Source organism: Lonchura striata, chromosome 14 (genome assembly GCF_046129695.1).
Source record: "Lonchura striata isolate bLonStr1 chromosome 14, bLonStr1.mat, whole genome shotgun sequence".
Lineage (NCBI taxonomy): Eukaryota > Metazoa > Chordata > Aves > Passeriformes > Estrildidae > Lonchura > Lonchura striata.
This window is the reverse complement of record NC_134616.1, coordinates 6,505,735-6,519,801: the sequence shown is the minus strand read 5'-3', so window position 1 is coordinate 6,519,801 and position 14,067 is coordinate 6,505,735. Positions and strand designations below refer to the sequence as shown.

The window sequence follows — 14,067 nt, the reverse complement described above, 5'->3', positions numbered from 1 at the left end:
ACAGTCGCCGACAAAATAGCGCTATTTTCTTAAATAATGCTTTTATCAAGAACCAGAAATCCCAATGACACCGATCCGCGCATAAACTTCTGCGACCGGGGCTGTGTAGGCACTACTTCATGGGCGCTGGAAGCCCTCGGCTCCTGCACCGACGGGAGCGCGCCGCAGCCCCCGCAGCCCCCGAGGCCGCGCCCCTCCCGGGCCGCTCCGCAGGGCCCGCCCGGCTCGGCCTTCCCAGGGCGGGGGCGCCGCCGCTCCAGCCCCGCACGGAGGCGGCCGGGCGGGGCCGGGCGGGGCCTGGCCGGGCGGAGAGGCGCGGCGCGGAGTCCCGTTAGAAGCAGCGCGGAGCCCGTGCGGATCCCCACCGGCGCAGGAGGAGCGACGGCCGTGCCCAGCCCGCCGGGAAGATGCCGAAAACGGTGCGTGCCGCCGGCGCGGGGCAGAGCGGAGGCTCCGCCGCGGGGTGCGGGCGGGTGCGCGGGGCCGGGCGGGCGCGGCCTGGGGGCTCCTCCCGCCCGCGCTCGGCTGCGCCCCGGCCGGCGGCGGCCGCCCCGGAGGGAGCGGCGAGGAGCACGGAGGGGTCCCGGGGAGCGGAGCTTCCCGCCCGCCCCTCCATCTTGTGCTGCCCCGGCCGAGGGGCCGCGCCCGCACCGCGGGGTCTCGGCGCGGCGGGGCCGCCTCTCCGCCCCAAAATGTCCGGCGGAGCGCGGCGGCGCCGCCCGCGTGTGCGGCCGCACCGGGGGGAGCGGGGCGAGCTCCGGGAGCCTGGTGGGAGCGGGCGCTGCCATGGCCGCCTCGTGCGCGCCCTGAGGAGGAGAAGTTGGGGTTTTCACAACTTGCAGTTAGTTAGTCAGTTCGGGTTGCCAGGGAACCTTGTCCCAGCTTGACTCGAGGTATTTCTTGGCTGGAGAGGTTTTGGTACTTTAGAAAAGTCTAGTCAAGTCTGTACTTGACTCGCCTCGCAGCAGGAGTTCGGTGACTAATGAGGAGCATGGGGTTTTTCCATTTAATTTCTCCTGGTTGGAGCGAAAGAATTAGTCCCAGCTCTTCATTGATAAAACAGGAAGGAGCAGGCTGGAAGTCTCTGGATGTTTCCGTACCGGAATTATCTGAAATGGCCTAAGAACATCTAATGTTTAAGCTAAGAGTCTGTGGTTTACATAAAGGAGAGGAAAAAGACAAATCCAAACAGAAACTTACCTCTGTGCAAATAGAAGTTGAAATGAAATTCACTGTGATTTTCTTTTCTTCTAATAGTTTACTTTTTTTACTTTAGATAGCGAATACCTATTTGATTGACAGCTAATTTTCCTGATGTTTTAAATGCCATCTCTGATAGCATGGATAGCTAGATGATGGTTATTATTATTTAAACATCAACGTCTTAAAGGATGTCGATTCTCAGCCTCTTCAAGGTTAAGACAGTATTTTCTTAGGCTTTAGAAGGGCCTTCTATCAAATACTAGTGATTAATGAAGATTTATTTACAAAAAAAGTTAACATACAGGTAATAAATTCAGTAAGATTAACAGAAATAACACAAGTTAGGGGACATCTCTGTAAAATGCAGTGGAGACCTTTTAGCCAGAGAGTTTACAGTTGTGATGAGTGACTTTTTTTAGCGTGGATCGGCCAAGAAATCCTGAACAAGAGAGGCTTGCGGGGCGGGGTTCCCAGCACCAGGCTGAATCTGAACGCTGGCTGCGAGGTGCTCATTGCAGCCTCCGCAGACACACCCTAGGCTGGATCCACCTTCTCAGTCTGCTGCTTTCTGGTTTTGACAGAGCAGTTCTGGTTTTGACAGAGCAGTTCTGCTTTTGGAGCTTTTAAAAGCTGGAGCAGATAGAGAAATGCAAGTGTTTTGGTGTAATGCTTTGTATTGCACACTGAAGGCTCTACAGAGAGTGGTTCCAGAGTCTGTGCCTGTTGCAGTACAGAGCTGCAGGCCTGCTGCTGTATCAGCCTTTGGTTTCCTGCCTCATCTGCTCTAGTTACAGACCCAACTGAAATAATATTTGAAACATTATTTCTTGATCTTTGTTTTGCAGGAGCAGGATATGCTGGCATAACTGTATAATCAGTTCTTCATGTGAAATAAACATGACTACTACTGTGCTAGCTTAAGATTTGTTAATAGCTGCTTAATTAACAAAACAGTAAAGCGCAAGAGGCTTTCCTAAGTCAAGGAAAAAAAAATCAAGGTCAAATGTGGGTGAAACCTGGGCAGTTAGATGTAGGTTTATGTGGGCTTCATCACAAAAATAAATCCATTGTGAAGAAGACAGATGGAGGAAATGTTCTAGGGAACAGTTCTGGCTGGGCAGGAAAAGCATTTGTGTCAAAACTACTTGGTTGGTAGCTCTTATCATTCATCTCACCAGGCTTACAGAAACATGCTGCTGCGTGGCTTAAGCAGCAAAACCTGTTGAGTTCTGAGTCTCTACACCTCCTCAAGCTAGGCTAAATGTTAGCACATGTAGCTGGAGATTTCCATTTTGTTATGGGAGATTTGCTATGAGTGACACTAGGCTGTGTAGCACTATTAATAAGAATCCAAGATTAACTCTGGTAACCTTTGAACTAGTGCACATGATTTGCTGTTGTGACATGTAATGGGGGGGTTTGGTTGCTGGAGGCTTTGTAGGCTGTGTAGAAAGTCCATCATGCATCAGCCTGCTGATCTTGCCATACTCTCTCAACAGGAAGCCTTCACGGTTTAATCTAGTGATACAACTCTGGTTTAAGCATTTTGTGTTCTGGAAAGTTTGTGAAGTGTGAACAGTTAAAGCAGACACCAGAAAGGGTATATAATTCCCCCCCCTACTTTGTACTGCAGAGGGTTGAAGTACTTGAGTGCTAAAACTGAGCTGTTGGCAAGCTCTGAGAAGTCTATCCTCCAGTTGTGTGCAGTTTGTTTATTTGCCACGAGTAGGCTCTGATTTCTCCGTGACTGGTGGATGCAAGGCTTCTATTCTGGGATTCATTGACTGTTTTGCCTATGTATGTGCTTACTCTGTGAATGGATGGGCCACTGAACGTGAAACAGGAGCATTCATCACATGTGAGGTGCACACTCAACAGTCCTGTCACCACGACTTGGGCAGTTCTGTTCTGGGTAACATTGTAGAGAAAGGGCTTTCATCAAACCTAGGCTTGTGAATACAGAAAGTTTTACAAGGTAATAAGGGAAAAGGTGCCAGTCCAGAGTTTATTATACCTTAGTTTGAAGCTGAGTATAGCAATAGTTATTAGGATCTTTATGAACCCTGTCTGTAGTTTGAATTGATGGTCCTAGTTCCCAGCAGGACTTGAAAGGTCCTAGAAGATTTTTTTCCCCCTGTTGTTCTTTGAACTTCAGGGTTCTGTTTAGAAGAAAAATAACTGAGAGATTGAGGTGTGTATCAGGAGAATCCTCTGGTTAATTAGTTTCTTGTGTCTGTGGCTACTTGCTACCAAATGTTGCAACAAGATGGCAACTATGAATAGAAGGCTACACTTTTTTGGATAATTTGTCTTCTTTATTTCTCCTCTTGCGGAATTTCGTTCATGTCTTGAAGGGGGAAAGGATAGTGATGAAAACTGTGACTTTAGTAGATGGGCACTTTTCTCCTGATCCCATTGTGCTATGAAGGAACTCTAGAAGCATTCTAGATGCCTTCTGTCTCATTTCATGACTGACACATTGGGGCTATCTCTTCCTTTCCTCACTCAGTACAACTTGGGAAGCTTGGTGACACTGATCCAAGTTTAACGTGTGTGCTTAACTTTTTAGGCAAACTCAATCCATTATGTTTCTTCTAATGCCATCAGATATATGATGTAAAGAGATGCATTTGAATGCTCCCAAAGACCTTGCTTTATACAGAATATCACTCCTGTTGGTGATTTTCAGATGACTTTGTAGTTCAGAAGCAGCAATACCTAAAACATGCTGAGTTTACAGTGGAACCAGGTAAACTACTGAAACTAGGAAGCAGTGAATTATCTGTAGCTTTATTCCTACCATGGGATTTTGCAAAACAGGAAAGGCCTTTGCACCCTAGCTTGTATAGTATTCAACAGCTTGGTCCCTAGGTTCTGCAAGAATAGTAAGGTTTTACTTCATGTCATGTGAAGCAATTAAGCTTGACTGAGTAAAAGCTTGTTTGGTACTTTTAGGCCCTCTATATTAAAGTTAAACGGGGATTTAAAACTATACTATTGATGAGAAACAAATACTCACTTTGTTTTTACATACTGGTAAAATCTTCCTTTCTCATCTTATGGCAAACCCTGTCCCTGTCTGGGCAAAACCCATTAGTTATAGTGGTTTTACACTGTTGTGAGCAAGAACTGTTCCAAGTGCCTGATCTGAATTGGTAGTCATGATTCAGTTCATAAAACTTCAAGGTGACAATGTTACATATAGACTGTCATACAAGAGGTTTTAGAAGATTAAACATCTTACTTGAGTCCTTTATTTAATTTTTGCCCTCTTGATTTGTTGCTGGAGGCAGCACCCAATGAGGTGTACCCAATAAAAGGGGCCCCAGGAAAGCTTTAGGTCTGCTGCTTCTGCTGTAAGAATCCTACGGGGAACAGAGTGTCTCCAATCAGGGGCTCACTTCTTGCAAATATCCTATCACCATAACATCTACAAGCAGCATCTTTTTTTAAAGCATCTTTTCAGGGCGTTGCAGCCCTTTCCTTGGGGTGATTCTACCTTGTGTAATTAGTCACGCCTGAAGTTTCATTACAATTCTTGCTTTACTCATGAGGGTGGCTCATAAGATGTCTTAATATGGACTCGTTTATTTTGAAAGGAAATGGCATCTCTGTCTCTAGAGGAAACTTTGTTCAGTTTTATGTATAATGTCTAGTCTGAAGCTAAATTCTCCTCAAACTCTAAGTCCCTAGTAGCTGCTTGAAAGACAGCTGATGAACCGAAACCAAAGGATTCAAAAAGCTTGTGCTTGTGACACTGGGTGTGCCTGGGGACAGCACCCTGCTGGCCTGGCCACGTCCCTGCTGGTCAGCGGCTACTCCACAGAGGAGCCCCTCTTCCTCCTCCGAGGTGGCTCTGGCCCTGCTCCAGGCTCTGAAGGAAGCTGACTAAAAGCTTCCTCTGGCTGCGTCATCTCCTGGACTCTTTCCTGGCTCGGTGCAGCTCAAGCAACCTTATTTGGCTGACTTAATTTCTTTTTTTTTTTTTTTTTTTTTTTTTTTTTCCCCTTCTGTGCAGCAAGAGGGCCTCCCTGAATTTGCACAATAAAGCTGTTATCTGTGCTTAATCACTGTTCTGAGAACTACAATGGCGTTTGTTTGAAAAGAGCTCCAAGATTTCAACTCCTTGGATCTCTGTCATTCCAGTGTCCCGTTTCCCTTTTGTCTGTTTGCTCAGTGATTATACCAGAAACCAACTTCATCGAGGAGTCTGCTGCTGAAAAGAGGAAATCTCTCTCTACCCAGGAATAATCCAGGGCAATTAACTGATGTAAATTAAGAGCAGTAGTAAGCAGCCAGTTAATCGCTTGCTTTTCCCTAGGGGTATTTGGGAACAGCAGGTATTTGCACAGTCCAGCCAATAATACTGAATTAAGTTTGTTTTTATCCCATCTGAAACTTCCAAACTAGGCTGAAGTCTCTAGGTTGATGGAAGGCTACTCTTTCAAGCACATCTTTTTGTAACTTTCCTGTGGCTGTTTCTAGGTGGAGCATTCAAGTGTTTTGGAAATTGTGGGCATAAAACCCACCCTTCTGAGTCCTGTAGCTAATGCTGACTCTAAGGTAGTGTTTAAAGCAAATACATGGTGGGGAGGTAGGAAGAGACAGTCACTGGCAGTCTTGATGGTTATAAGACGACAGGATCATCTACAACTGTTTGGAGGTTTAGAACCTGAAATTGCAGAAGTTTGGGCCTTATATTAACAAGAGACAATTATGGCTGCAGCAACTGTGGCTATCAATAGGTAGGTGATGTAGTGCTGCTTCCTTCCTGTGCAGCTGTGAAAGGATATATTCACTTCTGTGAATGTGTGATTCTCCAGGGCAGTAGTGGGGCAGTCAGAAACTCCTCGCCTTTGTAAAGCAGTTTGTTGAACTTAAATGGGGAAAAAAACATCCTTTGAAGATGCTTTTAAAGGCATGACTCCTGCAGAATGCTTTTTCCTAGTTGTACTAACATCTCTGAAGCTGCAGTAGGAGCTGAGGAACCTATTGAAAGATATAAACTGTGGATGAAAAAATGTTGATCAGTTCTCATCCTATTGCCAGGCTAAGGAAGAGGAGTACTTGGCCATGCTAGGCCTCTTTCCCTTTGGCTGTTGCTGGTTGATGAATAGCTATGGAAAAGGGCAGAGGAGTGCCCCTAAAGGAGGAATGAATGAAAAAGCTCAGAATCTGATCAGCTCTGTAGAGTAACCTGTAATTAGGCAAGAATGAGATGACAGACTAGAAAAGGGAAGAGACATTCCTTTCTCTGCCAGCTGTGATTCTGTGTAGAGTAAAATGAAATTGCAGAAGAGTTCAGAAAGAATTCCTGAAGCAGTGAATCAAGTGCCATGGTATTCGTGGTCCAGACTGAGCTGTATTCTTGCAAGTTTCTAGTTCTCCAGAAAGGCTTCTCAGGGACAGAATTTTACTGTCCTGGAGGCTGAATACTGTAAAATCTTGCTTGTATTTTTCGTTGTATTTTTTCTTTTTTTTGGTGGGGCAGTGGGGTTGTTAAATTGATATTGGAGAATTTTGCATGCAACATATAGGAGAACAGTTTCTCTGTCATTGTATACCTTCCTATGTTCTTGAGGTGGAATCACAGAATCAGTTTGGTTGGAAAAGTCTGAGTCTAGCTGTAAACTGATGACTTTCTGCAGCCATGAACCAGTTTTGTCTGTCTGTATATCACTGATATTTACTATTCTCCTTTCTAGGCCCTTATCAGAGCATTTTTTTTCTCTCTTGATTGGGAATTTAGTTATACTGGTGAAGTGACTTAGTACAGGAAAAACCTGCCAATGCAATCTGATCAATCACATAGTTACAGCATTTCATAAATATATTTGGTTTTATATAACATAGGCTAATAAAGCATAGGATTCTAGGCTCACTAATGGAATTCTGGGCTAACTTTTTCCTTGCCATAGCTTTTCAACTGTACAGTACAGTTGAAAGGAAAAATTTAGCCTGGAATTCCATTGTGTTTGGTTACAGTGCAGAAACTGAACTGCCAGAGAAATGAGTAGGATGAAGTGGCAGGATGCTTGATATCTTCCATCCTCCATCGGTGTGACTTTTCATTCATAATATCTCTAAGAATATAAATATGGCATAGATTTTATTTTTTAATTCACTTTTCATGAATAGTATATTCAGAGGACAAAAAAAAAATTAGTTCCTCAATATGCTAAATATCTTTTCAGGCAGTTTTCTGGATGGACAAGAGGGTTTTGGTTATGTTTAATTTTTTTTTCTCTGTTAAAATCCAGAACTGGATATCTTCCTGACAATTGTAGTCTACAGGACTTGCAGAATGTCAGCAAATGGCTCTGAAGGCACACTATAAGAAATAAGGCAGTTCTACTGCTGACAAATTCAAGCAATATCAGGTTGCCCAGTAATAAAGTTTTAATGCAAAACCCACAAAATACTTGGTGATACAATGCTTATATGAAAACAATCCTGTTAGTCAGAAATGGTAGAGAAGGAGGGGCTTGTACATATGTATTAGAAGTAAGGACTTGCTTACAGATCAATAAATAGAAATTTTAATGAAGATAAGCTCTTTGGACTGGCTGTTTTTGCTGTGTTTGATGCCCCGCTAGGGTGTGTTTTGCCCTTTTTTCTACAAGAGCACAGTGCTGGCTGCTCCTGAGCCTGCTGCTGACCAGCACTCTCAGATCCCTTTCTGCAGGGCTGCTGCTCTCCTGCTACTCCTCTCCCACTCTGGACTTGTGCCTGGTATTACCCTGCTCCACGTGCAGAATCTGGCATTTGCTCTTTTTAAATTTAATGCCACTGATCACTCATGCTCTGAGTTATCTAGATGCCTTCGTGAGACCTTGTGTCCCTTGAGTGAGTCAGCAGCACAGCCAGTGCTGGTATTGTCAGTACCTTTGCTAATGGTGCATTCAGCTCCTGCAATCCAAATAATTGATAAAAATACTGGGCCACACTGGCCCTATTATGGAGAGCTGGGGAACATCACTGGTGACTGGTTGCCAGCCAGGCACAGCCCCATTCCCTGCAGCCCTCTGAGCCCTGCTGCCTCTGGTTCTTCATCCAGCACACTTTGAACTTCCTTATCTTGCAGCTGAACAATTTGTCCAGAAGGATGCCTTGAGAGGCAGTATCAAAAGCTTTACTAAAATACTGGAAAACTAAATCCACCACCTTTCCTTCATCCATTGAGTGGGTGACCTTATTGTAGAAGAATATTAAGAGCCTTGGTTGTGCCTGATGACTGCATTGTCTCTTAAACACTTCAATGTCCTTTAAATGCCTTTCCAGAGCACCCAATGACTTGGTCAGTCTAATTACTCTCAGACTTCTAAAACAGATCTGAAAGAAATCAAAATTGCCTGGAAAGCTGGAAGGATTAAAAGAAACTTGCTTATATTGTAGCTTATAGTGCAGCTGAGACAATAGACTACTTGGTGTTTAAGCAATAAAAACATGCAATATTGTCACGTGTTTGCTTTGGTGTATTGTTGTGGTGCATTCGGGCACAGTGTATGGTTTGTGTGTATTTTGTTTTTAAAATCAGCAAAGTTATCATTTGGGAATGTAACTACATTATATAACTCATTGTATTCACATTTTCCTCTAAGTTTTTACATTAGTGCAGTCATTAATGGAGACACTGCACAGCATGCATAAGAAGGGTGTTACTTCTCTAGTGTGTTTCTTGTTACTACTGTGTGTTGCATCCAAATGTTAAGAAATGTCTGTGGTCTGTGAGATGAGATTGAAAGCTTAAGTATCAATAACTGTTTTGCCAACATCTGTTTATTTAATTTGTTCCCATATGTATCTCAATATTAAGGAACTATAAAACTGCTTTTGAAAAAGTGACTGATTAACTTCATTTGTTTTTTTGGATAGACAATGAAGGCTTCAACTGAGATGTATTGAATCCAGTGTCTGTCCATATTCAGTGTTCTGTAGCTACAGTTATCCTCCTACAGTGAAAAATCAGGATCTGAGCTTGCCTAAAGAGAAATCTGGCTTCTTCTGTTACTGAAAATGTGCTGTTTGAGCAACTGGATTTTTGTTGCAGTATCTGTAATTTTCACTAAGGCACACTTAACATGTGATTTGTTTGCATTGGTGAAGTATTGGAAGCAGATGGCAGTAAAATGATTATGTTCTATCACTTCACTATTCACAATTCCCTGGACAACAGAAGCTGCTGTATGAACTGTTAGGCTGCTCATTTTGTGAGCTGCCTCAAAAACTCTAAGGTTACTGGTAATTTGAATAATGGGGTCAGAAAATACTAGTATTACTAAAAATATCCGGAAGTTCCAAGTCCATGGTTGGGACTGTGGAAGGCTTGAAGAGCCTTATTCAAGATTATGAAATACTTTATCACTAAGCCAAGACAACATTTTGGTAAGGGATGTCTTAGTCCTCCAGTCTGCAGCTCCATTGTGCTGATTTTGTTACAGAAGCTGGACTGTAACTTATTCTTTGCTGTAATACTGAGGTGACATTCTTCTGTTGTTGCTATGTTAGTCCTTCACTTCAAAAACTATCGAGGAACCCCTTTTACCTGAAGTTGGTATTGAAAAAACCCAAGTATTGACTTTTTTTTTTTGTTTGTTTGCTTAAAACACTAAACTGTACCTGAAATTGATAGTATTCTGACCCAGCTATGACAAACTGGGAAGCAGCAAGTCCCTAAAAATTAATTTTCTTACTCTATTTGTAATGTCTTGCTGCTGCATGTGTCTTGGGCTCTGTGAAATCTATAGACACTAATGATCTCTGCACTGTATACCTGAGGTTCTGTGTTGGCAGCCACATATGCAGAAATGCAACTCTCAAAAATCCCCAACTCAGGTTTTTTTTTTTTTTTCCCTTTGTTACTAACATCTCAGATTAAAGGATGATTGCAAGAGGCAATGCAATGTATTATGCTCAGTTTGAATCCCCTTTTGCACATCCAGCAGTTCAGGGCAGAGATCTTTTTTAGAAAGGGAGTTCATGCCAGCATTTTCAGCTGTAAGAATATATCAGTATAGTAGTGTTGTGTTGAATCTACCAAAAGACAGAGCAAATAGAAGGACTAAGTAGTCTATAAATCACTAAAAGATCAGACCAATATTAACAATACTTGCTTCAGCATCATGCACAGAAATACAATGCTATCTTAGTGTTTGTTCTGACAATGGTAAATAATCAAGTAAAAATCTGTCAGAAGGCTGTCCTGCTCCTTTGCTGCTTTGAGTTTTGACAGATTTAATATATAGGCTTTGTTGCTTGCTCTGTACTTGATTCACCTCTGTGCATAGTCTCTTCTACCCCTAAGCACCAAATGTATCTTAGCCAGAGGTGGCCAGCCACTTCTCCAATGGCTAAATTTTGAATGTCTTTAATATTGCATAAAAATGCTTGGTGAGTATATATATATTTTTCTTTTTCTCTCTGTAGAACATCTTAGACCATGTTTTAGACCATTGCTCTGTGCTTTCAAGTTTTTCCTTGTCTTTTTACAAATGGCTTCGTGCAAATGCTCTGGACTCAGAAAAGTTTGGCATAGAGGACTTTGCCATTAAATGCTTTTACCATATTCAAATGACAGCTTTGATTTGGCAGTGTTTGGAAGGATTTGACAATAATTGTGATCTGAGAGGATTCAGACAGTCTTATAAACCAAATAATTTTGCTGCTCTGCAATTCTCTTAGAGAAAGATGGGTGATTAGATGCATTAATGTGTAGTTATCCATTTCCACAACAAGCCTGAGCAGGAGTAGTTAGCTGCTCTTACTGCTTCCAGTGTTCTGAAGAAGTGCAGCTAGGGGTAAGATATCTGCATGCAGGAACACTGAAGGAGACCCTGATTTTGATCAGAGTTGAATTCATGTTTGCCAACCCTATGCTGCTGTACCTTAGCATATTGAAAAACCTGAAAACATAAAACAGCCCTACACCTCAGGTCTGGGTAAGAGCTAAACTCTCTAGTTGACTTCTGAATGTTCTTTGCAGAAGGCTGGTTTTCAGGCTCCCTGCCTCTCCTTAGTCTAGTGAGTTTTACTGTTTGCTTTTTTAGGTTGTATCTGCATGTATGTTGACCACTCAGGAGATGTACTCAGCATCTGGCTATTTCTCTTCCTACCACCCAGTTGAGTTTCCCATGTTTGACCTGCAGCTTTAGGAAGACCACTAACAGTCTGGCTTATGTGCATGTTTGGCTGCATAAAAGATGGCCCATAACATCTCTGTAGAGGGGAACCAAAGATCTAGATATTGAAACTGCAATTCGTATGAGGAAATTACTCTTGCCCATTTGATACAAGAAGTCTGTTTATGTTAGCAAGTCTTGACCACTGACAGTCCTGGGCATTCAGTAATGTCTTCATCAATGCATCTAGGTCTTAGGAGTCAGCTGAAGTTCATCAGGCTTCTTTCTAAAATAGTCCCATTTCAAACAGTGCATTTCAAGAAGTGTATGAATGTGAACCCAAGAGTGTGGATTTAATTGCAGCCTTGAATGGACTAAACTTTGTTGCTTGCTTGAGAGCTTTGATGGTTTGCTGCCACTGTGAAGTTTTGCATCAGTTCTGAGGTTCAACAGAAAATGGGGTTAATGGCATGTATATATGTGGCTTGATGGTAAATCTCACCACGAGTTTGTGTATCAGAGCTGCTGCAAAGGATAAAGGATGCCTAGGAGTGAGGAATAAGAGTGGTTCAGTAGCTTGGTCCATCTTATCCAGTTGTACCCAAAAAGCCATCTTGCCCTTTCTCTTCTATGGCCTGTAGCAGTGCCCCTGTGTAAATGCAGTGAACAGGACCAATGAAATTATTCTGCTGGAGTAAATAACAGACAAATTATTCCCACCCTGATTCATCCTTTTGAATTCCTACTTGTGGTGTCATTGTGGAGTACAAGAATGAACCCAGAGAAGTGATTCGGAGGGTGCAGGTTGTTTGGAATGGCTTTCTGTGGTGGTGGATACAGACACTGCATGTGCTGGCACTGCTCTCCTCAGCCCCTATGCCCCTTCAGGAACCTTTTGGGACATGGGGTTCTGTGGTGTAGCTGTTCTCCTCTGTATTAGGAAAGCACAAATGCTTGAAGTAGATGGAGCTTAAAATAACAAAGAATACTTCAGCAATCACAAGCTGATTTTTTTATAAACTGTGGACAGTCCCAACAGAACTATTTAAAATCTAAAATAAGTCAGTGGTGAGGGAAGCAAATATGGGTGGGGAAACTGAATATTAAAAAGAAGTGTAGAACTGAGCCATTTAGGGGAAATCCTGTGTTTTAGGGAACTGTGACCTAAATAGATATGAAAATGCAGCCAGCCTAAATGAGACCCTGTACTGAAAGGAAGTTGCAGGATTTGTCTAGCGTGCTGGAAATGATAAAGCTGAAAATCACAGGATGATGAAACAGCTTTAGCTCATACTTGACTGTGCATGTAGTTAAATTTGGAGGGATGGCTCATAGTCTGGGCAGTCAGATCCCACAGTAAGACTGTGTTCTAGCTCCTAGAAGTCTGGCCATTGTTCAGAGGTTCAGTGAGGGCTGTGAGCTGGCCAAGAACTTGATGTGCCACACCCAGGCCAGCTCTGGGTGTCTAGAACAGGCAGCTCTGTGTTCAGCTCCCCTCCCTGTAACAGAGCTAAACTGCTAGGAGTCTCTTAGTTGAAGGCCAGAGAGAAGCATGTGAAACAGATAAGCTTGCTCTGACTTTTTATCTAAATGTGAGTCCTTTATAAGGAAGAGCTTGGCCAGAGCAGTTATCTTCATGCTTTCTTCCCTGTGGAAAGTGTCTTTAGCGATTATCAGAGTGTTGGAGTGTAGCAATTTTATTTGTCCTTGATTCCAAGTTACCTCTGAAACAATTCTTAACTGTAGATGAATTTAGAGACCTTTACATAGGAACTGAGTATTTAGTCTATTAGCTCAGTAGCCTCAAGTACTTACTGTACGTGTGATAGCTCAATGCAGGTCACACTTGTCTTGTTAGCATCCTGTCTTGATCTTATTTTGAGCTCCTTCCAGCAAAGTAGGTGCTTGTGATTTTTGGCAGACATTCACTGGATGCTATGTTTGGAAAGCTCATTGGCTTTTTGGGAATATATCTTGGCTCCCAGTCTTGACTGATCAGCCCCTCAAACTGGGTCTTTGCAACAGTTAAATGGTTCTGGGAAATTCCCTGCCCTTGGCTTGAGGATGGAAGGGGAAGAACTGGACAAAGGGGAAGTTGGGGTGGAGGAAAAGTTGCCTTCTAAGAGCCTTCTCAGAAAATCTGAAGTGCCTCTGATGGTGGTAGGCAGTGCAGGGACTGTTTTGCTGGTTGAGTGACTGCAGTCACAGCCAGGATCATAACACCTTTGTTCAGTGTACAACATAAAGGGGGTGGCACAAAACTCTCATTTGTAACCTGTGAGTAGGATTGCCCGGAGAAGCACACAATAGTGTGAGGAATGTCACCCATACCATGGCTGGCATTCAGACATGCTAACTGCCCTAAGATTGAAGAGCTTTAGCAAGGGATATGGTTAAGCTCTGACATGTGAAGTACAACTGCCAACCCTACCATTAGTGTTCAAAGCCCATAATAAGAGTGTATGTTTCTCCAGAGAAAAGCTCTTCTAACAGGCACAAAAAAAAAGAAAAAAAGGTGTTTGCAAAACAAGCAACCTCCCTAAAACAAAACCCAAAGCTGCATAGATTGTAAAAGTTGAATGATGGCAAACGCACATTGCTAGATTTTGCTTCAAGTTTTACCTGCTGGTCCAGATGTTGTGGAAAAGGGGTCGGGGATTTTCCCCATGGTATTTTAATTTCCTTCTGGGTTTTGACTAGTAAAGGATGTTCCCTCTAAGCAACTCAAACAACAGGTACAAAAATA

General features: G+C 43.0%; 1 protein-coding gene across 1 annotated transcript in view; it reads left to right on the top strand.

The window, feature by feature from the left end:
- Positions 1-286: 286 nt before the first annotated feature.
- The window catches only part of MSN (moesin), a 41,001-nt gene continuing 27,220 nt past the window's right edge, over positions 287-14,067 (top strand). Inside the window, exon 1 of the mRNA XM_021548386.2 lies at positions 287-419. Coding sequence (XP_021404061.1) covers positions 408-419 — 12 coding nt within the window. The 5' untranslated portion in view covers positions 287-407. The remainder of the gene's footprint in view (positions 420-14,067) is intronic.